The sequence below is a fragment of the Camelus ferus genome, chromosome 11 (assembly GCF_009834535.1).
Source record: "Camelus ferus isolate YT-003-E chromosome 11, BCGSAC_Cfer_1.0, whole genome shotgun sequence".
NCBI classification, from domain to species: Eukaryota; Metazoa; Chordata; class Mammalia; order Artiodactyla; family Camelidae; genus Camelus; species Camelus ferus.
This window is the reverse complement of record NC_045706.1, coordinates 31,477,570-31,504,011: the sequence shown is the minus strand read 5'-3', so window position 1 is coordinate 31,504,011 and position 26,442 is coordinate 31,477,570. Positions and strand designations below refer to the sequence as shown.

Here is a 26,442-nt window from a genome sequence, read left to right as displayed (position 1 = left end):
CAAAGAGTGAACCTTAATGTAAATTACAGACTTAAGTTAATAATAATATATCAGTATTGATTTAATTGTAACAAATGTACCACACTAATGTAAAAAGTTAATAATGAAGGAAATTGTATTGAGGGGGAAAATGGGGGGAAATGGGGTATTTTGGAATCTGTACTTTCTGCTGAATATTTCTATAAACCTAAAACTTTTCCCCCCAAAATAAAACATGATCTTTTAAAAAAGTAAGTTGATTTTTAACATAAAATGGGAAACTGCTAGAAAGACTTTAGTCAGGAAAGTAACATGGTCAGATTAGGCTTTGGGTAAGGCTGTCTGGTGGCCGTGTGGAGGGTGAGGGGCAGAGAGGACAAAGGGGGAAATGTACAAAGCCCAGCATCACGGAGTAATGCCCTGTGCACAAAGAAGATGGAGACAGTATCAACTAGGATGATGAGAAGGGAAAGAGGAGATGGGCTTGAGAAATATTTAGGAGGTCAAGTAGGCAAGATGTGGTAGTTGGTTGTATGTGAATGTTAAGAAGGAAAAGAGAGGATGACGCCCGGGTGACCAGGTGGGTGATATTCTGCCTAAATAGACAGAAGTTCCCCTGTGGACTCTCAGATACCCCTGTGTCCACTCCTGTCATCACAGACTGAAGTGTGTAAGCATTTGTGGTTTATTTGTTTCGTGGCAGTCTGCCCCTCTAGCCTGAGAACGCGGTGGGGCAGAGCCACGTCTGGTTTGCTCCTCCTGGTGTCACCAGCGCTAGCAAAGCGAGGGCACACAGCACTGAATAAAAGCTGTCCAAAAAATATCCAGAATGAGAACAGGAATACACAGGAAGAGACGACATTTTAATGAGCTCCTTTTTGGACGTTGTGAGTTTGAAATGACTGTGCAAAACTCCAGCTGTAGATAACCAGGGGGCAGCTGGAAAGGAGTCTGAAGTTCAGGGAGATTAGGTTTAGAGATAAAGACTTGAGAGTTACCAGCGTGTAAAACAAGCTGAAAGTGAGAAGAGTATCAGACGCAGACCCTAATGAAGTTCAGAATTTAAAGAGGTTTACTTCCTCCTACTTCTTAGCCAATTACCTTCGCCTTCTGGAAGTACACGGTCACTGTCCCCTGGGCAGCTCCCAGAGGGAGCGAATGACACAGCTCCAGAGGACACAGTGCTATGTTGTGTTTCAGGGAGGGCCCACCCACACCTTTATGGCCTTTCCAAGGAGACATCATATGCCTATCCTATCTTCCCCTCCTTTTTGCCAACTCAGTTCCCCCAAGTTCTTTAAACAACCCCAGATTTCCAGGAAATCCACTTCTATTAAATCTTCCCACACTGAACCTTAGAATAGCAATTCTCCTGAATATCCTGGCCATCAAATAGCAAACTCTCCTTAATCAAAATATAAAAATCTTCTTCTTTTCCAGCTCATTTTCCAATTGGATACCTTTGTTTGTCATCTGTCCACTCTCAAGACAAAATCAGCCCTGGGCTGATACAAATACCTGTCTTCTATTACTATTTGGTTTATTATTTCTATTCTGTTGACTATGTGTTTGGTCACAGCAGGGGCTATATACTTTAATTTGGCGCCGACCCTGAAGAAATCACAGGCTCTGTCAGGTAAGGTGATGGGACTTCCTGACTTTTCTAGTCCTGTTCTGTAGAAAATAGTCACCCTACAAGTGATATGTCAAACTATGGATTTTGGCTCAGATAACATTCAAGGAAGGATCTAGACTCCTTCTGCCTGTCCTCTCTGCCGTCCTTACTTCAACCGGCTTTTGTCCTCACACTTGTCATCTCGTGGACAGTGATGGTTGCTCTCATTCCAAGTTTTGTGTCTCCAACAAGATGGGGCAGGAGGAGAGGGGAACAAGGGAGAAATCTCCGGTACTAAGTCTTATTTCATTCCAGAAGGGAAGCCCTCCTTAGTGGTTTTTACCTACATTTCATTGACCATCTGTAGCTAAAAGGGGACAGAGATCAAGACTGTAGTGTTTGGGGGAGGGTATAGCTCAATGGTAGAGCCCATGTTTAGCATGCACAATGTCCTGGGTTCAATCCTCAGTACCTCCATTTAAATAAACGAACAAATAAATCTAATTACCTCCCCCCTTCAAAAAAAAAAAAAAAAAGAAGATTGTAGCTTTTGTAGTTTTTATGGTAGAGCTTGGCACATGATGGGAGAAATGAAAGTTGAGAAATGCCAATCTAGGGTTTCAGACTTAGGAATAAACTATAAGGTTCATTATTATGCCTGAATATTTCCTAAAATCCTGTGAGCATATCTTAAGCTGATGTTGATTTCTATTTACGTAATTCTTAGAGTGACCTTATTTCAAAATTTTCCACTCTATAATATACAAACAATATTACTGTCCTTTTCTATTTTCAGTTTTGATGTCAGTTCATATGGTCTATTTTATCAAAGTGAGCTAGACAAGGAATTGAAAATATTTCTAGATGCTAGTTCTGGGGGAATAAGATGTATTTTTATCCACATGTTATTTCTTAAGTTAGTACCTGGAATTTTTGCCAGTGGTGGCAAGAATTTCTTTGGTTGGCAAGCAACAGTACAAAAGATAATTTTACCTATCTTCCCACATTTTTGCCCTGCTGGGTACATTACATAAATTGGAGTCGGTGCAGCTGTGAAGACAGAGAAAGGGTTTTGAGCAGAGCCTTCTATTTTTTTTCCTTTTTAACGGGGAAGTGCTTTGTCTCCCTCTGGTGGACAACCTTATCTTTGCAACATCAGCCGAAGTTCTCAGGCCAGGCTGCACTTGAGGTTACCTCCAGCGGTGCTTGTTCAACAGGCCCAACGCCCGGTCCCCTCCCTAGGCTAATTCAGTCAGAAGGTATGGAATAGGACCCAGGATCTGTGTTGTTCTTTTTTAAGATCTGTAGCTAATTTTAATGTGCAATTGGGGTTAAGAACCACTGAGTTAGAAGCAGCTCTAAATCAGTGATGAACACTGGACATTTGTTGCTCCTGTAAGCTTGTTACAAGGAAAAAGAGCAATCTGCGTAGGTGAATTCTGTAATCTTCCAGAGGCCCTTTTCCACCTGCCAGAGGGGAAACCATCAAGGAGTTGTTAAGAATATCAGAAATCTAAATCTACTTCCTGAGTGACTCTTCCTACGATGAGACAATGAGCAAACACACACACACACACACACTATCAGACTGCTCCCTGGAAAAAGCTATCAAGTACTTTCAACCCGATATTGATACCTTATGTATTTACTAAAACTTTCTCGTGTATTTTCTCATTTAATTCCCTCCAGAACTTGTTAAAATGAGTATTCCCTCTTCCCATGAGTGTAAATACTCACCTAAGAACACAGAGCCCTACAGTATCTTAGGTGCACACTCAGACTCTACTTTCCCCTGCATCTTTTTGCTCATTAAATCTTACATTGCCGGAATCAGCTTCCTCCTCAGCCTGCTATCTTTTCAAAAGCCTTCACAAATGAATTCCCACTGACCATGGCTCAGCCTTCATCGTGATGCATGTGTTATTGATATTAAATTTAGTTATTAAAAAGGAGACCAAGTTCTGCTGCTGGCAACGGTTGACCAGATGGTTCTGCACCCTCTCACTGAAGACAACAATTAAAGTTGTACAAAGTGCATACCATTGAAAGAGTGAAAAGGCAAGCCAGAGAGTGAGAAGTAATATTTGCAATTCATAAAACTGACAAAAGAGCTCACATCCAGAAGATACACAACTCCTATAACTCCCTAAGAAAAAGACTGGCAACCTCCCCCCCACAAAATGGACAAGAGACTTCACAAAGGGGAATACTGAAATAGGCAATAAACATATGGAAAGGCTCTCGTCTTCACTAGTATACAAAGAAATACAAATTAAAACTACAAAGTATTCACCCACCACACCCATTAGAGTGGTCAAAATTGAAGAGAGTAACAATTCCTAGTGACGGTAAGCAACTACAACTCTCATACCCTGCTGGTAAGAGTGGAAATTGGTAGAACCACTTTGGAAAATTGTTTGACGGCATCTCCTAAAGTTGAACATACATGGGTGTCTATGACAGCAATTTCACTCCTAGATACCCCCACAGAAATGCATATGAGTGTATACCCAAAGACAGGCTTAAGAATGTTTATAGCAAACATCAACCAAAAACTGGAAAACTAAATGTCCTTCCATAGTAAAATGGATACATTGTGATATATTCATACAATGAAATTCCATATCACAAAAAAGTGGAAAAAACTAGAATTACACACATAATAAATGGGTAATCTGACAAATGCAATTTTGCACAAATAGGACAAACAATATGTATTTAAAAGTTTTCATTTATATAAAGTTCAAAGCAGGCAAAACTAAGTTGCTAGGTGTGAAGACAGTGGTTACGTTTAGGTAACAGGGAGAGGTAATAACTGTAAGGGGAAAGGATAATGATTTATTTCTTCCTCTGGATTGTCATTACATGGAAGCGTTCACTTTGTGGTAATTCATTGAGCTGTAAACCATTTTGTGCACTTGAGGGCAAAAAAGTTAAAAAAGCAAGACAGGATATTCAAAAATAGTTTTGTAACACTCAAGCCTTCCTTGTATTTTTAACCTTAAGTGGGAGAGTTTTAATTGATGGGATATAATCGACAGTGTTCCTCAAACTTTACAGTACCTATAACTCTTCTGAGAATCTTGTGAAAAGGCAGACTTGATCCAGTATTCTGGTGTGGAGCTCACAATTCTTGCATTTCTAGGGCTAACCTAAAGAAAAATGCACAACATGAGAGTTGTGAGTTCAAGTTTGGTAACTCCTGAGAATTATAGCTCAGGAGATAGCCACACTAGCTCTGTGTAGGGGAGAAGCCAGTACACATATGAATTTTTTGGTTGGGAAATACATGTAGTCAAGCATACATCCTCTCTTTAAAAAAAAAAAAAAACTTTAAAAAATTTTAATGGAGGTCCTGGGGATTGAACCAGGACTTCATGCATGCTAAGCAGGCACTCTACCACTGAGCTATCTCCCTTGCCCCAAGCATAAATCCTGATAAAAGATTACTGCTAATCACAAAGAACAGATATCCCAAGTTAATGATTTTAGACTTTTCCATGTGTGAGAAGATGCAAGAACCTGGGATCATTGAAATTCTTCCCGAGAGATGCATCAAATTATCTAGAATGCCTCATCCTGTTTTATCATCTGAATCCCCTCAGGGTGCACTGTTTGTGGTTGACTGCAGTGGGCTGGATTTAACCCTTGTAAAACTGGATAATGAGCAACACTCTTCTTTTTTGTTCAGAGTCTCTCCCCTTTTGGCCATAAATTCAATCAAGGTTTGGGAGACATTTCATGACCAATTTGTCCCACAGCACTAGGAAAGCTCATTCTAGGTCAAGTGAGGATTTCATTGATAGGCCATTCATGTGCTATAACTGGACTAGGTCTTGTTAATAACCTAAAAATTCTCTGGATCATCTGTCTTAGTCATCTGTTATGATCCAGGAAATGTTTCTCCCTTGTTGCTTCTTCCTGTATCTATTACAATTAATGTTATATAGAGCTATAGATGAGATCAGTTGCCTCAAGACGCTTAGCCATCATTAATTGTGTCAGAGAGCTGGTTATACATCAGATAATGCAAGAAACAACAATCATAAAACAAGATATAAATAATATTACCATCAACATTAATAAGGATATGGTACAGCAGCAAGAGACACAAAGCATACATAGTTTAAAAACAACAAAGAGAGAACAAGTTAGAACAGCAGTTAGTATAGACAGTTGCAACCTGAATCACAATAAACTACCAAGTCCAGAGGGGAGCCCCCTGAAGAAGCCAAATTCTAGATGGATCAGGTAGAGAGAAAAAGATAAATGTTTCATCTTTGTTTATATAGGTATGCTTCATCAAATTTCTGTAAGTCATAATTAGCATTAAAAGAAAGGTTTCCTCATAAGTGGAAAACAAAGACTAAAAGCCAGTCATATTTCAGACCAAAAGTCATAAAAATTATAAATCATATACATCAGTTCACTCAGTCCCATGTAATTAATTCTTGCTAATCTTGATCTTTTGTTTCAGTAGATGAAGCCATCAGGTTTCCCATTAGAGTTCTGTAATTTCTTACCCAGTTCAGTGGTATGATTTAAGTTATCAGAAATCCATATTTGTCAAAAAGGTTATTTCTATGAATCTTCTTGAAGAGCTTCATTTTTGTAAAAGCATCAGAGCAAAACAGTAACTGTCTACAAATGACAAAAGACTTAAAATGGCATGGTTAAAGACCTGATTACAATGCAATTGACAAGGAAATTTTGTTATTTCTGTGACATACAATATTTTAAGGTAATAACTAAAATTATGACTGATAACACTATATCAAGACATATCTAATTTTAAGAATCTCATATAATTTCTAGAACATTTATATTAATAACATTTACCCATATAATCTAAGAAGGCTTATCATCATTCATTTGACAATGCTGCCTATGTAATTTAACATACCAAATAAGCCTAACTCGTTTAATATCTCTCTTTGAGATGTTTCAGGGGCCTTTTGAAGCACCCTGAAAGTTTGCTAGAGGTCCAAAGGACTCAGTTTGGAATTTGATTTGAGGAAGTTTATCAAAGATATCAAAAGTTAAAAAAAAAAAATGTTGATCAGTTAGGATCATAGGTCACTGAGAAACAATACTTATTAATTTAGCCAAAGTGACAATAAAAAATTTCAAAGGCATATTACAGAAAGTTACAAGATTATTTAAGTGGTAAAGAAACTTTACAACTGTTATCAAAAGCAGATTAATATTCCAAGAAAGCTTTATCTTCTTAACAGAGAGAACCAAGTTCTCATTTTCTACCCTCTTATTTTTAATATTGATTCATTTACTTTATTCTAATTTTAGCCAGTCCTAAACATACACAAAACTCTTTTCTCAGGGTTCTTTTTCCATAAATCTTGTACAGCATCCTTTTTTATCTTCAGATTTTTATCTTGTAAATTCCTTTCCTCTTTTTCTCTCTTTCTTAACCTCTCTTTAGGACAAAATTATTTTCTTTTCTCTTAATAAGATGCATTTCTATTTCTTATATTTCTTTTTCTTACAAATAAAACATTTTTCTTATCAATTTTAGTAATTTCAACTTATATATATATAAATTAATTAGAATTCTAAATTTAAAAAAAAGCTTATTTCCTAGTGAAAGCTAAAAAGTAAGCAATTATAAACTGTCTTTTACATTAGCATTCTGTAGATTGGCAAACTTAGAAATGTTATTTATAATTTCTAAAAACGTGCTTTCTTATAGAAAATTTCTCAGTACGGCACCAGACATATTTATGAATAGTCCTAAATATCTTTAAGTTTCTCTATAAAAGGAAGCCTATGTCCAGTAACTGATGTTTCAGTATATCTTACCTGGGAGAGATCTAGATAATAAATTTTCATCGTTTAGCTTAGATGATGAAACTCTACAGTTTCAAGTTACCAGAAAGGTTTGGAGAAACTATTTTTAAGCAGACATACCAAAGAACATAATTATTCTTACAGAGTTTACTTAAAAACTCTGATTTGCATTTAATTTACTTATGGAAATAGCATCATACCAAGTTATTTTTCTTGCTGACAAATTTTGTAACAGATAACATGAACTTATTTGATCAGTAAACCCAGGTAGAATAAAAGTTTTATATTTAATGTTGATAATTCTAAAGACATGTCTATTTAAATCAACTTTAAATTTTCTTTTATTTACTAGAGATTAATCTTAGATCTTGTGAACTTGAAAAACAACTGGGTTAGTTTGTACTGTATCTAGAAATATTTAATCCATAAGTGCTTATATTTAAGCCAATTAAACAGAGCTCTTTGTAAATTAGATTTTGGGCGAGGGATACTTGCCAGCAGCTTGTACTTTTTAAAAGGCCTCTTCTTTTTTCTTTGGTTTTAGGTTCTACTTGATTGAGTTAACCAGACTCAGTCTCAGGTCATGGTGGGCTGTATTTGCACTTCTGATTCGTAGAGGCAAGACAAAAACAGTTACTTTTAATTCCCCAAAGAACTGAGCTTTGGAAAGACGGATCTGCTCAACTACATTTAAAATTTTGTTTCTGTGTATCAGTAAGAAACTTTCCAATTAAAATAGAAGTCAAAAGATTTCTACGTTCCAGAACTTCAGGGTTCAATGTATTCAAAAGCATTCAACAAAGGCCCTCTTTCCAAACACATAAGTCAACCCTACGGCAATTGACCCTAGGGGTAAGAGTCTCCATTACTGTTTCTAGTGGCCCCTGAATATAAGCCCCAAGTTTTTAACTCACACTTTAAGGGCTCAGGTAACCTTACTGGTTTTCTTCAGCATGTTCAATGAACATTACCTGAAGGGCAGACTTATATGCCCTGTTTTATAACACCAGGCACAGGGGAAGCATTCCCCAGTGGGACATAATGTCTATCCCCACAATGTAATCATGCAAAAGAGATGCAACCATCTTACACAAAGCCTGCTCAATAGACCAATTTTCTTACAGATTTTGTTTCAACTCCATCAACTCTTCTATCCTTAACCTTAGCCTTCGTTAGAACCCCATCAAGTCTTGATCTTAAAAGGATTCCCAGAAACTTTTCCTTTTTATCCCACAGCCATTTAATCCATTCCTGTATAAAAGGCGTTGGGGTCCCCAGTGAGGGGTGGAGCCGAGGGATCCAGGCCCCTTTATCAATCTTAAACTTGATTAACTGGCTTAACTGTTGTTCCAAGCAATTGCTAGTGAGGTCTCTCAGTGTAATTTTTTCCTTCCAGCCCCTTAAATGTTTCCAAACTGGGGTACATAGAGTGAACTTGTTTAGGGCTCTTTAATGCTGAGTGGACCCCTAGAAGGTTCCTTTGGCACATCCAACCTTAGGTAGTGCTTTACCAAAGACTTTGTTTTAATCCCATCAATGTCAGTTTTATTTATCCCATTTCTTAATAACAATCTAAAGATTCCCATCCTGCTGGGACAAGTCCCATGACTTTCCCCTTAATAACCCATTCTATTCCCTAGTGAACCTAATTAACATTCATTAACTTAATATGTTTTTATTAGCATTTGAAGGACCCAGTGAGGGAAGCAAAAATTCAAACAGGCTTCCTGAACAGGTGTGCTTTTTTTTTTTTTTTTTTTAACTAAAGGAGTTCTTAAGGTTAGTTAGTCGTTATATTTCTTTGTACCCACATTTTAATTTGGTCTTTCCATAGGGACCAATAAAACAGCTGTTTACAATGAGAGCACTCTAAAAATTTACCAATTTAGAAATATTTCCAATTTAAAAGTTCGATCAGTCGGCCACTGAGGAATAGGATCTTAATAGGGACTCAAAGCATGAAAGGGATGTCCCCATAAGATTGTGCAAAGGATTGCAGCACTCACAAGCTTTGAGACAGATTCAGATACTGGTAAAAAGGTTAGCTAGTCACCTATAATAAATGAAGGCCTTTGAAGAATCTAGCCAGTAAAATTCCAGTCTAGTGCCCAGTCTGGTCACTCTTTGGGAGTTAGCCAAAGCAGATATATCAATAGCCTCTGTGCTTTACCAAATATGTGGAAGGGAAGGAAAATGCCCATCTTGATCTAACTGTAATCATAGCAATTACACCCGCAGTGATGGTTGTTGGCAGAGATTACATCGCTAAAGTGCTTTTATCTTGCTCCAAAGCAGTGATGGGAGGAAGACCAAGATAAGGGAAACAGGGCAGCTGGGAGGGAAGCACAATTTGACATGGTGGGTTAGGATAACCAGAACACCAGGTTCCTCCTTCTGGTGGAATTTAATCTGAAGATTAAAGGAGACTCAAGTCAGAACATTCAGTGTACTGGACTGTGACTTGCAAAAACTGGTACAATTGGACCAAGTGATGAACAAACCTCCTGAAAGCTATAGAGACCAAGCGTAATAGGCCCACTTAACGTGCCCACCAATAATAATATTCTCCTGAATTTCTTTGAAGTTGTTCTCTTGGTCTTAACATTCTTAATTTTTCTTAAATGCTACTGAAGATCCAGAACATTATAACCAAAAGAGCACTCAGTAGCATATCATTTCCCCACTTGTAGATGCTATATTTGGCTTTCTTCTCTTGTGCTTTTAAATAGTATTTATTACCTACAAGTTTTCATTAGTACTTGCTAAGTGACTTCTATCACATAATAGGTGTAGCCTTCTATAATAAAAAAATAAAATTTAAAAACAGATAGATGAGAAAGTGATTATTCTCAGTATTAAAACATAACGTTCCCTTTGCAAAAGGCTTCACAACTGGGTTCCTTTGGCTGATAATTTCCCCTAGGGCCTTTAGAATTAATTTAGCTACACTTACCTTACAAACTACTTTGAGTACTATTTACAGAATTTCAAACTGTCCCCCAAATCTGTCCATCAACTTCATCAAGTGGAATTATCAACACTTGTTTTCTAAGGTGAACTTTAATAAAATACTTCCCTTATTAACTCCATAATTCTAACTCAGCATACTTTATAGTTGTGAAAAGCTGCCTCCAAAATATGATCTTTTGCTACAAGAAAAAAGTGCATCTACTCTATGGCAGGAAAAGAAACCTTTAAAAAAAAAAAGCTAGAAGCTAGAGGCTTTCACTTGGCATTGTCAGTATTTCTAACTATTCTAGTCTGCATGAAATGGTATCTCATTTTGGTTGTTAAAAATTTTATTGACACAGAACATTTCCACTTATCTAAGTTTCCTTACGTCATTTGATTCCATCTCCTGGCCTGCATCTCCAGGCAATCACTGGTCTTCCTTCTCACAGCCGTTTTGCCTCTCCTGTTGGCTTTAATTTGCATTTCCCTGATGACTCATGATGTTGAGTACCTTTTCGTGTATGTATTGACCATTACTTCCATCTCCTTTAGTGAAGCATCTTTTGAGCTCTTTTCCAACAGTATTGTCTTCTTTATGAAGACAATATATATATTGTCTTATATATTCTTGTATATAAGTCCTTTGTCTGATTTATGTAAATACTTCCTCCCAGTCAGCAGCTTGCCATTTAACTTTCTTAATGGGGTCTTTAGAAGAGGAGTTTTAAACTTGAAAAGCTTCAATATGTCCATTTTTTCTTTGATGGTTAGTGACTGAGTTCTGCCTACCAAACTTCAAAAAGATTTTCTCCCGTTTCCCTGTAGAACTTTTAGTTTTAGTTTTAAAATCTGTAGTCCTTTTTGAGTTAATTCTGTATATACTGTGAGATAAGGGTTAAGGTTCAATTTTTTTTTTTCCATAAGGAGATCCAGTTGTTCTTGAAATATCAGTTGAAAAGACTGTTTTTCTCCCATCAAAGTACCATGACACTTCTGTCAAAAATCAATTGAAATAAATGTGGAGATATATTTCTGGGCTCTTCTCTTCCGTTGATCTATGATTATCCTTAGGCTAATATCTACTAGCTTGATTATAGTTTCATATAAGCCTTGCTATCAAGGATAAATGTGTTCTTTTTTAGAATTATGTTAGCTATTCAAAATTCTTTGCATGTCCATGTAAAATTTAAAATCGGTTCGCAAATGTCTACTCAAAAAGCCTGTGGGAATTTTGACCAGCATTGCTTTAGAAATCTACAGCTAAATGGGGGAGAATGGAACTGTCTCCCAATCCATAAATATGATGCATCTTTTTATCTGGGTCTTTAAAAAAATTTCCTTCAGTAATGTTTTGAAGTTTTCAGTGTACAGTTTTTTCACATTTTTGAAAATTTGGCCCCTACTTAATTTTTTGGTGCTATTGAAAAGTATATATGAACTTTGTGCACATTATACAGATATAAAATTGATTTGTTAATGCTGATTTATCTTTTGCAACCTTGTTAATTCAGTTATTAGTAGCATTCTTCTAGTCCTTAGGGTTTTTTGGGTTTTGGTGAGTTGTTTTTGGTACGTGCTCATGCCATCTGTGAATACAGTTTCACTTCATTCTTCCCAATCATTATTGCACTGACCAGGACCTTGTATACAAGTCTGAAGAGAAGTAGTGAAAACATACATCTTGGTGCAGGGTCCAAGTGTTCAATATTTTATCCTTAAATATGATGTTACCGTTAAGTATTTTGTGAATTCCCTTTATTAGGCTGAGCAAGTTCCCTTCCATTCCTTGTTTGTAAAACACTGTATCCAGTGAAATGATCACATGGTTTTTCCTCAACTCTGTCACTATGGTAAATAAAACTAATTGATTTTCAAATATTATAATAATCAACTGTATAAAAAATTCCTTTTCAAACATTGCTGGATTCAAATTGCGAATATTTTGTTGAAGACTTTCGGGACTTTTTAAAAGGGTAATTAGCTTGGAGCTTTCTTTACTTGAAATATCTTTGTCTCATTTTGGTATAAGGATAATGCTGGCTTCATAAATAGGGTTCCCTCCTCTGTTTTCTAAAATCCTATGTAATATTGGTATAATTTCACCCTTAAATGTTTGCTAAAATTCCCCAGCAAAGCTGTCTGGGTTTGGAATTTTCTTTGTGGAGAGGGCATTCATTCAATTTCTTCAAACAGATAAGGGAATATTCAAATTTTCTATTTCTTTTCATGTCTGTTTTGGTAATTTGTGTCTATCATCTAAGCTGACAAATTTACTGGTATATAATGTCTAAACAAAGATAAAGGGGACGAAGGCCAGACTTTCCTTCGGGTGAGGCTCAACTCCCGACTACACACTGACCTTGTTATTAGGAGAGTCATACCATCTGCAACCTACTGAGAGACAGGGAGTAGGTGCAGCAAACACCATAAAACTGGTGAATCCAGGGTGAAGGGTATATGGGCATTCACTGTACTATTTTTACAGCTTTTCTGTAGATTTAACATTTGTCCAAAGAGAAGTTAAATGATATATTCACATTCCATTAGCCAGTAATTTAAAGAAATAATCAGAAAAACACACACGTATTCTGCATAAGGAGTTTTATCATGGATCAAAGTTTGAAAAACACCCTAAACATCCCACAAAGAGGATTTGATAAACAACTACAGTATGACACAAAAAAACCCCAACAACAACAAAAACAACAATTTTGTCAAAAGTATCCATGTGGAAAATTCTCAATACAGATAGACTATTGAAGGAAAAAGCTGTAACACTGGCTATATGACCCATTCTATATGCATGGGAAAAAGACTGCAAAAAAAAAAAAAAAAAAGCAAAAAAAAGTAGTTGTCTCAGAGTGGTGGGATTACAGGTGAACTTGACTCTTCTCCATTCTCCTCTTCTGAATTTCTTGAAGGATGCCAGATAATCTCACCACTCTAGGGGCAACAGAAAGGAGCGCCTGCAATTGATTTAAGGGCTTAGCAAGACAGGAGGCATGTGTCTGGATTAACCCCAACAAGGAGATCCTGCAGGCAGTGGTGATAACTGGCCACAAAGGAGCCCAGCAGAGTGGAAACATCAGCGGACTGGAGGAGAGGCACACAGACTCTGAGTTCTGGTCTCACCCCCTCTAAAACAGGCAAAGGTTGGGAGATTAAGTAAGATGGCACCCGTGAAAAGGTAAAGGTTCAGACAAATGTAACAGCAACTGCCTTTCTACTTTGTCCCACAAGTACATTAATGGCCTTGGTACCTATTATTACAGGAAATCCACATGGACCAATGAGATCTAGAGAGAGGGGAAAACCGCCCCAAGCCATAAAAGTTGGGGTGACTCCAGGCCTCTGGATAGGGCAGCTGCGTCATGTCACCCTGAGCACAACGCTGTGTGCACTGCATGAGTGTCCTAGGCTGGAAACTGAGGAACCAGCAGAATTTCTTCTTGAAAGGCCTTTTTGAGTCAGCTAGTAACCACGAGTAGAAAGATTATGAGCAGACAGGGAGCCAGAAGCCAGGGATGAGACAAGATATCTGCCGAACCTGCTGCTGGAGATACGGCAGGAAGATGCAAAGACTAGCTGTAGAGGAAAGAAATATTTCTTTCTACCTTAAAAATTTTCCTCCCTGTAATGCCTGGGATGAGTCTTTCTGGGTTTTGGGTCAATGACGACACTCACAGCAAGGAGTTCAGCCTCTCACACCGAGATTCCTGTTTTACGAAAGTGATCTATTCTTAAGAGTGAGACTGACCCATTTATTTGATTACATCACTACTAAATCATACTCAGATTCACTTAAAAAAAACCTCACTGCTTTCTGCATTAGGAACAATGAAAGCAAGAAACTGTCAAATCGAGATACTGAGAGGTAGGATTGAGGACTGGACACTGAAACTGTAAAAATAATACAAATGCAAACTCCAGCAGTGAAATTCAGGAGATTTATTGTAAACAGGATCACCCTGGCACTCCACCACACACTGGCTGTGTCACATGCTCTCTCTTCCACATCAACTAGTGGAAAAGAAGACTTTAAAAAAAAAGTCGCAGGCAACTAACACCTTAGTGTGTTTCACAAATCTCATGTACTGGGCACTGAGTAAAGAGCCGTATCCGGGGTAGTCTGTTATTGCTCATGGACTGCAGCTTGCACCCATTTAGATGAATCCGTTAGTATGCCCGAGTGATCCAGTGGTAGTTCTAGATCAAATCTGGAAACCAGACAATGCTGGAGCACGTTGAACAGCAATCACAGGTTTCTGGAAGACTACATGACATGCCTTTCAGATTTCTTCATGTGACTTTCTCATAAAAATGACACTGTTGATTTCAACCCCCACCCCCTTTTTAAAAAAAAGAGTTAAAAGTTATCCAATAGCACATAATTTTCCACAGAAAAGGTATAGGTGGATCCTCCAGTGGTAGATTTAAACACTCAGGACTAGGTTTCAATCCCTCTCATATTTATTTGCAGTTTGATGAAAAGCTGCATAGTCTACAAATGCATAAAACCAGAAGTTAGTGATGACTCACACACCTTCTGATGGACAAAGACAGGCTTCGTACTAGGAAGCTCTTGAAGGTAAGGATAAAAAGACGGTTACAGCACCACATTTATCTGACAGTAGACATGGAGCCCTGCTTTCAGAAGCAGCCTCCACAGTTGTGATTATCATTCTTGCCCCAAATTCAGATTATTTGGAAAAATGGCAAATGTGAAAACTTAAGATGTGAAAAGACATGACTCTACAGAAAGAAGTCCTGGCAAACCAACTCATATGGAGGTAAAATGTCCTCTGAAAATGCCATTCTTTACTTTGCCTGAGTTAGCAGACAGCAGGGCCACTTACTGTTTCTATTATCTGTATGTTTCCAATTGCTCTTGAAGTTTATTAACAGTAAATATTTCAAAACAGCTGTTAAATCTACAGTAACAATTTCATCTAAAATATTATCTGATAAAAAAATATTCTTTAAAAGTTCACTCCAGTCACCATCTGTGTGTTCATATGTTTATATTTATATTGTCAAAAAATAACTTAATACTTAAGGCAATATTAGACTGGCAGCAAGAAGGGATTTTAGTCTCTATGGAGATCACACTATTTAAGAACCCTAAGCTTTCATTTTATACCTTCAAAAAGGTATCTTTACACTTGTTGCCTTTTAAATTCATAATGGGGCAAACATTTTGGTTTGTATACTGACTGCAATTTTACAGGTGTTTAGAATAGCTGATGTTGGAAAAGCATGTCACACACTCAGTGGGATCTGAAGTCGACCCTATTTGTATTTGTTAAATAAATACAGTAACATGTTGATGGGAAAAAGTGAAAATGATGGAACACTGCAAACCAACTATGAACAACAAGAATATCAATATAAGTCAATCAGAAAGAAACAAATCACAGAAATCCTGAGAAATTCAGTTTGGGACAAAATTGATGTACAGTAAGTCTGTATTTCTAGCACTGTAAATAAGTAGGATGTTCTAGAGTTTTCCAGCATTTTACTAGTTTGAATAAAAAACATGTTCAAATTTTACAAAAAGATTAAAACCATGCCTTATATAATCAGCAAGTTCACTAATAAAAGAAAATTACATTGCTCTGTTCATTATCTGCCAAATGTAATGTTCTCCATTATTTACGTGAAACCATTAAGTAGAAAGCAAAATTGAGAATCAACTTTTAAAAAGGTATTTACCTTGCTGTATGTTTCCAAGTCTTTTCTGTCAACCTAGGAGGCTTTTAGAAAAAAGCTAACGTATTTTTCTTCTGAGAAGTCACTATTTTACAGAATAGGGAAGGAAGATTCTATAGGAATATCATTGATCATTTTAATTATTGTTATATAAGGGACATTTCTCTTAGTAATGAAAAGAAAACTTTTAAAATATTTAAGAGGCATGTATTTTAAAAATACTCTACATCTATAAGATTTCATGATTTAATTACTTTGGATTTTTAAAAAATATTTCTACATAATGACATTTAATGACTTTTTTTTCCTGTTTGTCTCTCTAATAGTGAACTAGAAACTATTAAAGTGGCCAAGATTATTTTCCTAGCCCTCGGAAGACTCAGGAATGCATCCACTTGCACTTTTCCGCCTGTGGGGAATCTTCAGAGTTTTGCAGCCATGAAGTTAATATGTGGTTTCACAAGGGGAAACAGTGGCAAACCACGCTTGAACTCGGTCATGTTCTGAATCACTTCAGGCTGTAAAGGAAAAAAAAGTTTTCTCTTAGTGTATTTAGCCTAGAAAGAAGAGTGAACAGGACATCAGCCTTTTTTTTTTTTTTTTTTTTTTTTTGCACACACACACACTAGTTTCTACACCATATATTATATATTATGTCTGCTGATCCCTCTTCTAGGGCCAGATGGAAGATGCTTGGCTCTCCTCTGGGCACTCAATGGTGGGCAAACCGAGGTTCCAGCACTGAGGCTTTGGTGGAATGGTGTGCCCATCTGGCAAGGGCCTGCTTATACTGCCAGCTCCTCTTCCTGCAAGTAAATGCCAGCCTTTCCAGATGATTAAAATGCACAAGCACCATGGAGAAGACTGGGGACAAATGTGACTGGAGACGACACTGCAGAGTAATACAACTGTTCAAACCAGAGGCAAAGGCAGAAAAGGGCAGAGGTTGAGTCTCTGCAGCTGAAAAGGAAAAGAATGGTGGTCTGGTCTTTAAGGAAGCCCTAAAGTAGAGGCCCGAACATTTGGTGACCTGAAACCTCTAGGTCTTACGTGCCCTGGTGAACAAGCTCCTTCTAAGTAGGGAGTCCTCTAACCTCTAACAGTGCAACCTAACATGACATGTACATTTCTTACTTGTGGCAAGGCTGGTGCTTCTGACAAATTTATATCATTTTGACATGGGAATTCTCCAACCACAGGACCTACAAAAAAACGAAAGGGTTTAATGTTTTGCACTTACTGATACTAGCATACAAAAGCAACTTTCACCAAGAACAAACAAACAAAAACAAACCAGACTCAGCTCACTAAAAAACTGCACCAGGCCCACTCCATGTACTTCTTAAAGCCTCTCAGGCTGCATGCTCCCAAGGCTTTGACTGCTCGTCCTGCCTCCTATCCAGAGTCCCCAGCGATGGCTGATGGTGTTACTGTGCTTATGCAGCCTCAGCAGCAGCTGCTTTAATGCCCAAGTCTGAGCTCACTGGACCCTGAGCCTCTGGTCACATGGAAGGGCCCAGTAAAACAACTGAGAACGCCAGCGGAGTTCACGGTCATGGGGCAAACCCTGGCTAGTCAGAGACAGAAGATGGGAAGGGCTGAACGGACAAATTGCTCACCCATCCTCCCCACGTGCAGTGGTTCCACACAGCTTCTCTGGAGATGTCCTACCAGCAACTGGCCATGTCTTCTTATAGAGCTGTCAGCCAGCTCAGCACTGTGCCATCGGGTGCTGGTACTCTCCCTCACGGCCTCATTTCCCTTTTCCTCTTATTTTTGCTTTGATAGATTAGACCCTGTTTCCAATGAGTTCACCTTCTGTGCCCCTTTACCTCCTGGTGCTCTGTAAGGGATGTGGCTATGGCATGGGACAGCTATCACGTACTTAAAAATATACTTAAAAAAAAAAAGAAGTCAATACTCAATACTTACAAGAATCCATTTCTCTGGCAAGAACATGGACGGACACCTTATGTCTCCTCGGGGCATCTACCGCCAACATTTCCTAGGCGGGAAGAATAGCAAGGTCACCCTTTTGCCTCACTAAGGAACCTAAAATGAGGTGCTCTCTTACACCCATAAAGTATCACCTCTCACAAAGTCAGAAACAGAAAAGAGGCCTCCCTTTCTTTGCCCTCACAGTATTTCATTTAAACAAAGATTAGGAGGGTAGGCAAGAATTATTCTTAACCCCAACTTACAGATGAAAACAGTGAGCCCAAGAAGATGAAGTGCTCAAACTCCCAGGCTAGTAAGTACCTGGGCTGGGGTTAAAAACCTAGCCTAGGACTTATGGGGGTGTGACACAGGGCTGCACCTAGTGACTGTCAGCGTCTGCAGAGACAGTGGCCTGAGCTTAGTCAAGGGACAACCATAACGCCTGTTCCCCTAAGAACCTTCTCAGCTTCTGCACCAGGGCACTGCTGTGGTTCTTCACCTACCAAAAGAGAAGAAAACTAACATTCCTCAAGTCTTGCCTTGTATCAGCCTCTCTCTTATGTTAGCTCACTTGATTCTTTTTAAGCTAAGTGTTACGATGGTTCCTATTTTAGAGACTTGGATGCTAAAACACAGAGGATATGACAGACTGTAAGGATGGTCTCAGACATGAGGTCTGCTTGTCCTCTCCATCCCACCACGATGCTTGCAGGGACTCCCCTTAGTTACTGCCAAGAATGCCAGGCGTGGCAGGCTGGCAGAAGGATCCCGTGGGGAAGTGTCTCCTCCTTTTCCTTCTCCTTAGTGCTGGACCTGTATCTGCCTTTTCCAAAGGGAAAACACACCTTGTAATGAAGCTTCCCCTGATGCCTCAGCCAGAAGTATTGTTTTGTATCCTCAGAGGAAGACATTGTCAGCAAAGCTAAGCTGACTCCCGGTTATTTACAGAGCAGTTATCATATAAGTCTGGCCCTGTGCAGCTACAGTGGAAGCCCTGCTTGCAGAACAAACCTGACCACAGCTCCCGCCAGCTGGCGGAGCAGCCTCTTTCAGCAGCTTAGTCCAGGTTTGCCTCCAGTAACGTGCAGTGCCTCATCTGAGAGCATTGTACTTACTGGAGTAAAAAAGTAAAGGTTGGCTTCCAAAGATCCGTTCTAGATCCCTTTTCACCCAAACTTTCACTGCTCTCTTAAGCTGTATTGGTAACAGTCGAACACCCTCTTCAGTTTGAGACTGTTCAATTTCCTGACCATCTTAGGACAATCCCCATTTTTCTAAAAACCAATGAACCAACCAACAGACTCACTGCTTTTTCTTCCAAACTGTATTCTAAGGAACACTAGAGTCTTAGGAGATATTTACAGATATTCTGTGCAAAAAAGAGGACCCATAGTGAAATCATCTTATGAAATATTTTGTTAATCGAAACTATACAAATGCTGGGCTAAAGAAATCTTGACTATGCAGCTTCTTAGAACTTTTAAAAGGCTAACAAGCTCTGTGATTCTCCAAGCTTGGGAATAAAGAGTGAGGTCATTCCCAAACTACATGGTCACGAAACCCTTTTTCCTAGGTACCCCTTATCTTGTAGAACACAAGTGTACCACAGAACATAGCTACGGAAATGCTGTCCTAGATTTAGCTTAAGCTTGGTAATAAATACTCTTATTTTTTATGACAAGAAAGAGTCAGTCTTATAACTACTATTTTCACAAATTTAGTAATCTGGTACCACTTGTAACTTCAAATAAATGTTAGAATTTGTGGAAGGAAAGACAAATCTTCATTTCTTCTGGAAACATTACAGTAAGTTATGTTAAAACATCATTCTTTTCGAACATATATAACTAATAATGCTTTAAAATGGATGTCTTAAGAACCCAAAAGAGCTGAACATGAATACCCTCTTTTGTACGCAACTGAGAACAGATAACTAACCTCACAAAGTTTAACAGTCTTAAGTAGTAAATCAACACAACTAAAACTTACTTTATAACATCAAGGAGGAAAATATACTCTGATTTAAAGCATGCTGATTAAAACATTTAAAATCACTGGGATTGAGTATTACTAATAAAGAGATAACAACAATAAAGACTATTTATTAAATGCTACTAAGTGCCAACCACTTTACATACTTCATGTCAACGAATTCTCCAATTAATCTCTATTTTGTAAATAAGGAAGCTTAAGTAACTTGGCCAGGGTCACAGAGCTAGCTAGTTGGTGATGGGGCTGAGCCCTAAGTCTGTGTTCAGAAACCATATATGCTCCGGCTGCTGCCCCACAGGTAAGAGAACCTTGGAAGAAGCTGAGGTCACTGAGTGAGGCTGGCTGGCGGAGAGCCGGGTGGCGGGCGTGCGTCCTGGAGCACAGCTCCTGCACCTCTCTGCCCCTCACAGACCTACCGCAGAGCTCTCTTCATAGACACACAGAGTATCTGGCCTTATACTTCATATCAGAATCTTGTCTCGTATATTTTTTTATTAAAAAATGTGTGTTTATTACATACATAGATATTTTAAAATAGATTATTTTTTAAAGCAGTTTGGGTTCACAGCAAAACTGAGTGGAAGGCTCACAGATTTCCCACATACCCACTGCCCCTTTACAGGTCTAGCCTCCCCCTTATCAAAATATATGTATTTTTAAAAGACTATCACTGCCAGAGCAAGACTAGTTTAGATGAGACTGTCTTCCCCTACACAATGCAAGGGAGCCATGAGGTAAAGAAAATGGTAACGTGCCCAGCCAACCACTTCCATAGCCAACATGACTCACATCCCATTGCTGAGAAAGGTACATTCAAAATGCTGCATTTTACTGTCAGATTTTAAGCCTAAAATTGCTGTTGTCTCTCTTTTCTTATTGCTAAGGCATTACTGGCTATATTAATATTTGTTTCCACATGCAGGAATCCAGCAGCCTTGTTCTGCAGAGGATCTGGGGGAAGAAGTCTAAGTAACTGGTAGACGGTGCAAGGTATCCTTTTCCTCTAGGAAACTATCAGCACCCGCAGGTCAGGGACTATTTCCTTTCCCTCACTCTCCCACATAGCGGCAACAGCGGTGGATTAGATGTGATTAGCCTTTACTGTACAACTAACTTGACAAAATCATCCTAATGAGAACTGCAAGTATTGACCCTCATATGAGCACTTACATTCCTGAAAAATGACAACGTAAGGCAGATGATATCCCTCCAAAGTGATGTTAGCACAAGGCAGGGCTGAGTTCCTGACCAAACAACTGGTGCCTAATAAATCAGGTATGAACCAGGAGAAGTGGCTAAGGATGCTAGATAGGGTATAATTCTAAGGCACAGTGGTAATTACAGACTATAATTATGCTCCTTGTCCTACAAAATAATAGACATAGAAGTATTTTACACAAGTTAGAGGCCCTAATACATTACAAAGAATACATGTTAATACTTTAGGTACAACTCTACTGCAGTGTAAGTTTTTAATTTCTGCACTTAGCATGCTTATTACATATTATATGCCCACTTAAAATTTTTGCTACTCTTAGAATTTTGTTATAGGTGGGGAAATTTTAGATGGTGTAAACCACTTAAAGCTGTACTGGGAAAACTTTAATGGTGGTGTCTCTCTTTTTTCTTGATAAATGTTCTCAATGAGCATAGGCATTTAAAATTCACAAGATCTTGGAACACAGTTCAAAGGTGAGTAATCACTTATTTAAAAAAAGAGCCACAGTGGCACCTAAATGGGTGAAGATGATTAACAGTTGTCAGAGACTGGAAAATAATCTGATTCTCAAGTTTTATTTGTTTTCTATGCTCTTTCTTCCCCCCAGAAGCTCAGCAGTGTTCTTTGTGGGCTGGGGTGGGTAACAGAGAGAAGAAACAAAAGGGTAACCTAGGTGAGATCTGGGAAGCCAGGAAGGACTGTTACAGTCCTCAGTCCAGTGAGAGAGGAAAACAGTACTGGGTTCAATAGAAACTGTCTATTTTTTTCTAACACTAATATGTGTCAACAATCCTTACATCCATAAAAGTGCCTTCACAAATCCTGCCTGAATAGGTTCAAACCAGGAACACACAGCACAGTGCATACAGGAGTTTCTTACCAATTAAAATCTAAATATGCAAATTGAACTTACCTTATAGAATTTGATAATATCTTCCTTGGTAAGTGTCTTTAAATATGCAACTTCTGTATTATCTGAAAAAGTAATTGAACAGGAATTTACCAATATTTCCATTTTAAGTAGCTCAGAATACCACACTAAATGACAATATACTTTACTCCAACACTCTTAAGTATCCATCTTTTTAAGTGATCATATGCTTCTGCAAGTAGTAAGGGAATAAATTTCAAGTAAAAAGCAAGAGGTTATCCTGGCTCTCTACCTAACAAGCTGCTGGATTTGGGGATAGTCACTTCAACTTTTCTGAACTTCAGTTTCCTCATCGGGAAATTGGAGGTAACAACTACTTAACTGATAGTACCATGATGCTAGGGCAGATGGGAAGTGCTCAATAAGTGGCAGGTACTATTATTAATAGTGAGTGGGCCCAACTGCAGAAAATTACAGGTAAGAAAATGGAGGCCCAAAAAAGGTGACTTGGCTGAGATCTCTGTCTCGTTGGTGTCAGAATGAGAACACGACCCAACTCTCCTGACTTCTAGGGTAGCCGAACATACTCCATCATTAATCTCGGCTCTAAGAAAGGCGAAAGGAAGCTGACAAGCAGGAGACTTTAGGGAGCACAGCTCTCCCAAATCTATAAGCACTGACAGATTTTTGGAGATCCCGAAAGGCAAATGTTTGAACCCTGTGCCTCTAGGACAGCACTCGCCCCATGACAGTTCAGTCTGCACATTCTCCATTTAGTGTTATGAGAAATAGATACCTACACATCTGTGCTCAGAACCTTCATACTGACTGAACACAAAAAGTGAAATCGGACTTATTATTAGTGCATTATTATGAGGCACAGATAGATCCAGCTCCATTTTTAGAGAAAAAAGAAAGATAAAGTTTCTAATGGAAAAGTGCTGTTATGTTAAACAACGGTTTTAGAAGTGCTATGCCCCTTCCCCCCCTCCCAAATCATACCGGAACATCACCTACAAAATGAATACCATTTTGTAGAATGGCATCAATGCCCTCAAATGTTTCACTTACCCACCATGAATGCTGGGGGCCTTAATTTTGCCTTACCTCTGTCAAAATTGTACTGCTGGGAGATGATTTCCCCCCAGTATTTAGCACACTCTGCAGACAGTTTCTTTGGTTTATCTAGTCGACGAATCGCCAATGCCTGAATGTGTTTTTGGAAGGCCTCTTCTGTCATGTCCTCTATGGACTTTTCCATGGCAATTAAGAAAGCTTCCACTCTGCTTTCTAGGTAGTGAGGTGGCTTTTCTGACTGGATGATGAATCTTAAGCCCTGTATACCATTGGCTCGGCGTGGCCCACTGAAGACGATGTAGCCTGAAACACAAACACCCACAGTCAGGACTTGGGCATTTCAGACATGGGTCATTTATAATCTTTCAAAAATTATTCTGTCAGAGCAAATAAAATCCACTTTAGAGGTTTATATTATTCACCTCTGAAGAAATGAACAATTAAAAATATCTTCAGTTCCTAAGAATAGAGCAGAAGAGCTCTCTCAATAATTAGAAAGTTGGAGCTAACACTTTCTTCTTAAAAAAACAAAAAACAAAACCCCTATTCTTCATTCAAACTCAACAACCCCAAGCTCCTCACTGTCTGTGAGTTAATCCCCTTCTATCCATGTTAAAGTTATTCTCATCCCTATGAAATGCTGGACCCATTTTCATCCCCTAACCATTGTCCTAGCTCAGTTTCCTTTCACATCCACGTTCCTTAAGTGAACTCGCCTCTGCTGCTGCGTTTCTTGTTAGATAACCCACTCCCAGACCAGCTCCATTCAGACTGCAGATCTTTAGAGACCACGTAACTGAAGGTTGTACTTCCACTGTCATCTTGTGACCTCACACACTACCTCCCATCAACATCTTTCCTAAACTGAGCTTGCGGCTTGCCTCCTCCAGCTAATCTGCCCAGAACCACTCCTCCCTACATTCAGCAAAGCCTTCAGAGTTGGAACACTCTTAGTATAGCATTTACCACACTATACTATTATTACTCCTTTACAGGTCTGCCTTCCTGATTAGACTGTGAGCAACTTGAAGGGAAGGACCATCCACAATTTATTCATTTTCACTGTCCAGCATCGAGCATGGTGATTGTTTAAAAAGAAGATTGTTACTTGGGGAGACTCACCCAAATTCTTTTTCACTGACTCTTCAAAGTATATTACTGGGGCTTCTTTCTTTCCTTAACTGATCAAACCTGCCAGGATCTCCACAGATTTTAAAAGTGCCTACAATTCTGCCTGAAACATTTCCTCAACAGGCACTTACTGAGTACCTTCTATGTGTCCCATGCTTGGGATACAAAGATGAATAAAAGAAAATACCTGCCCCTACAGGGAACCCAAAATTCAGTAAATCTAAGCTTCTCTGGATGGCGTGCCTCCCACCTTGCCACCCGTAACAGTCTTCCCTTAACATCCTCTCTCCCCCACCCAAAATGACCTCTTTATTGACATGTATGTAATGTGAACACACTGTCAGCTCCTTAAGAATTGCTCTAATGCCCATAAGATATTAACTGCTTATCTTCTAGAGGTTCCCCACAAACAAGGCTTTCACAAGTCTTTCTGAGCAGAGCATGCCTGAACCACCATGCTAGGGGAGGGTACATGCAGAGAATGTTCTCGAGGACAAGGTCTGTGCTATCTTGCTGCCCACTGCTTCCCCCTCACCCAGCTGCTCCTTGGTGCGCAGGGTGTTGAAGCAGGGCTCAGAGATGATCTGACAGAAGAGCTCCAGAAACATATTCTCCGAGGTGCTCTGCATGTCTGTCTGGTAGTATATCTCGATGCCACAGTTATTGTGAACTTCATTCCTCTGCTGATAAACAAACCATCCTCCTAGGAAATTTCAAGAAGAGAGGAAAACGTTCAAAAACGTACAGTTTAATAAAGTTCATGCTTTGTTTGGCTGTTTGAACTTGTTCAATTTGGTTGGTGTCTTTTGGCAGTTCCAAACAGCAATTAATCTATTAAGAATGTGAAACTTAACCCAAGAGAATCCTAACATACTGATCTATACTTGCGGCCCTCAATAAACACTCACTGACTTTAAAGGGCAAAAAAACTTACAAAAAAAATTTTATGACTATGTGTGAATGCTAAATGAGAGCCATAGTTAATGAAATGTACAACATAGTTTACATACTAGATTAGAACTAGCTAATATGTGTAAGAATCTCAACAGAAATACCATCTATGTTTTAAGAACCATACAAAACAATTTTTTAGATTAGTAGTTGTGCCTTTATTACCTATTTAGCATTTTATTCCCCATATTGATTACCAACACCCACACTAAAGGTCACTTCACAAATTCACATGAATGTGTACAATGCTTAGAGCTGACTTAGCCTAACATCTCACTTTAGAGACGAGGAAACTAAGACCCTGAGAAGCGGGGTGACTTGTCCAAGGACACAAAGTCAGATGGTAGAGCGAGCTAAGACTAAAACTCAGATATGCTGAGTTTTAGTATTCCACGCTTTATAATCTGTTAACTATTTCATGAGCAGTAAATGTGCCTAAGCAAACGCACAGTGCTTACTTAGTATTTAGTATTATGTAAGACACACAAATAAGACTTCTCAGACCCAGCAGTAAATGCTACGCTTGCTCACTTTCATGAATGATGATTTAGACAGACATCAACAGTAAAGGGAGGCAGAGAAGCCTGGAGTTGTATTTTGTCTATTTACTTTTCTGACCAGGTCCAAGTCTGATCAATAGTCGAGCTTCCTGATTGCATACTGGCAGCACTAAGTTCCTTCATCAGAACAGGATGGGGAACACAGGATCTCAGTCTGTCTCCCCCACACACTTCCAGCCTTTTCATACATATCCCAAAATGTCTCCTTCTTCACAATGCCTGAAGTTTTCCTTTTTAAACTGTAAATACAGTCCCATGGAGAGGAACAACTAATAGCGAAGAACTATTTAAGACATTCACATCTGATCAGTTGGCTAAATTAGAATGATTTCCTAAAACCTAGCATTTGGAAGTAAACTGAGTCATTTTTGAGCATAGGGCAGTTTGTGAGGGCCCTTGGGGGACAAAAAGAGACAGCCATAGAAGAGAGAGAAAGCAGGAAGTGTAGTAAAAAGAGTCACTGTGAAAGACAGACCTCACTTTGAAATTTTGTTTCCAGACTGTCTCCACTTTTCCTGATAATCAAATTCTATGGTTTCTGAATGGCAGCAGTTCCTGATTCTTCCTCTCTGCCACGTGGCAGTGACTGGGAACAAACAGAAGTTTGAAATGAACCATTACCAGGTCTGTGACGAGTAGCCAC

The 26,442-nt window shown here is 38.7% G+C and overlaps 1 protein-coding gene across 3 annotated transcripts in view; it reads right to left on the bottom strand.

Moving 5' to 3' along the window:
- Window positions 1–14,284: 14,284 nt before the first annotated feature.
- The window catches only part of IDE (insulin degrading enzyme), an 89,015-nt gene continuing 76,857 nt past the window's right edge, over window positions 14,285–26,442 (bottom strand). For all 3 annotated transcript variants that reach the window (XM_032491317.1, XM_032491316.1, XM_032491318.1), the window contains exons 20-25: window positions 24,824–24,991; window positions 23,188–23,460; window positions 22,123–22,184; window positions 17,993–18,065; window positions 17,195–17,262; window positions 14,285–16,578 (exon numbers count right to left, since the gene is read on the bottom strand). In XM_032491317.1, coding sequence (XP_032347208.1) covers window positions 16,483–16,578; window positions 17,195–17,262; window positions 17,993–18,065; window positions 22,123–22,184; window positions 23,188–23,460; window positions 24,824–24,991 — 740 coding nt within the window. In that variant the 3' untranslated portion in view covers window positions 14,285–16,482. The remainder of the gene's footprint in view (window positions 16,579–17,194; window positions 17,263–17,992; window positions 18,066–22,122; window positions 22,185–23,187; window positions 23,461–24,823; window positions 24,992–26,442) is intronic.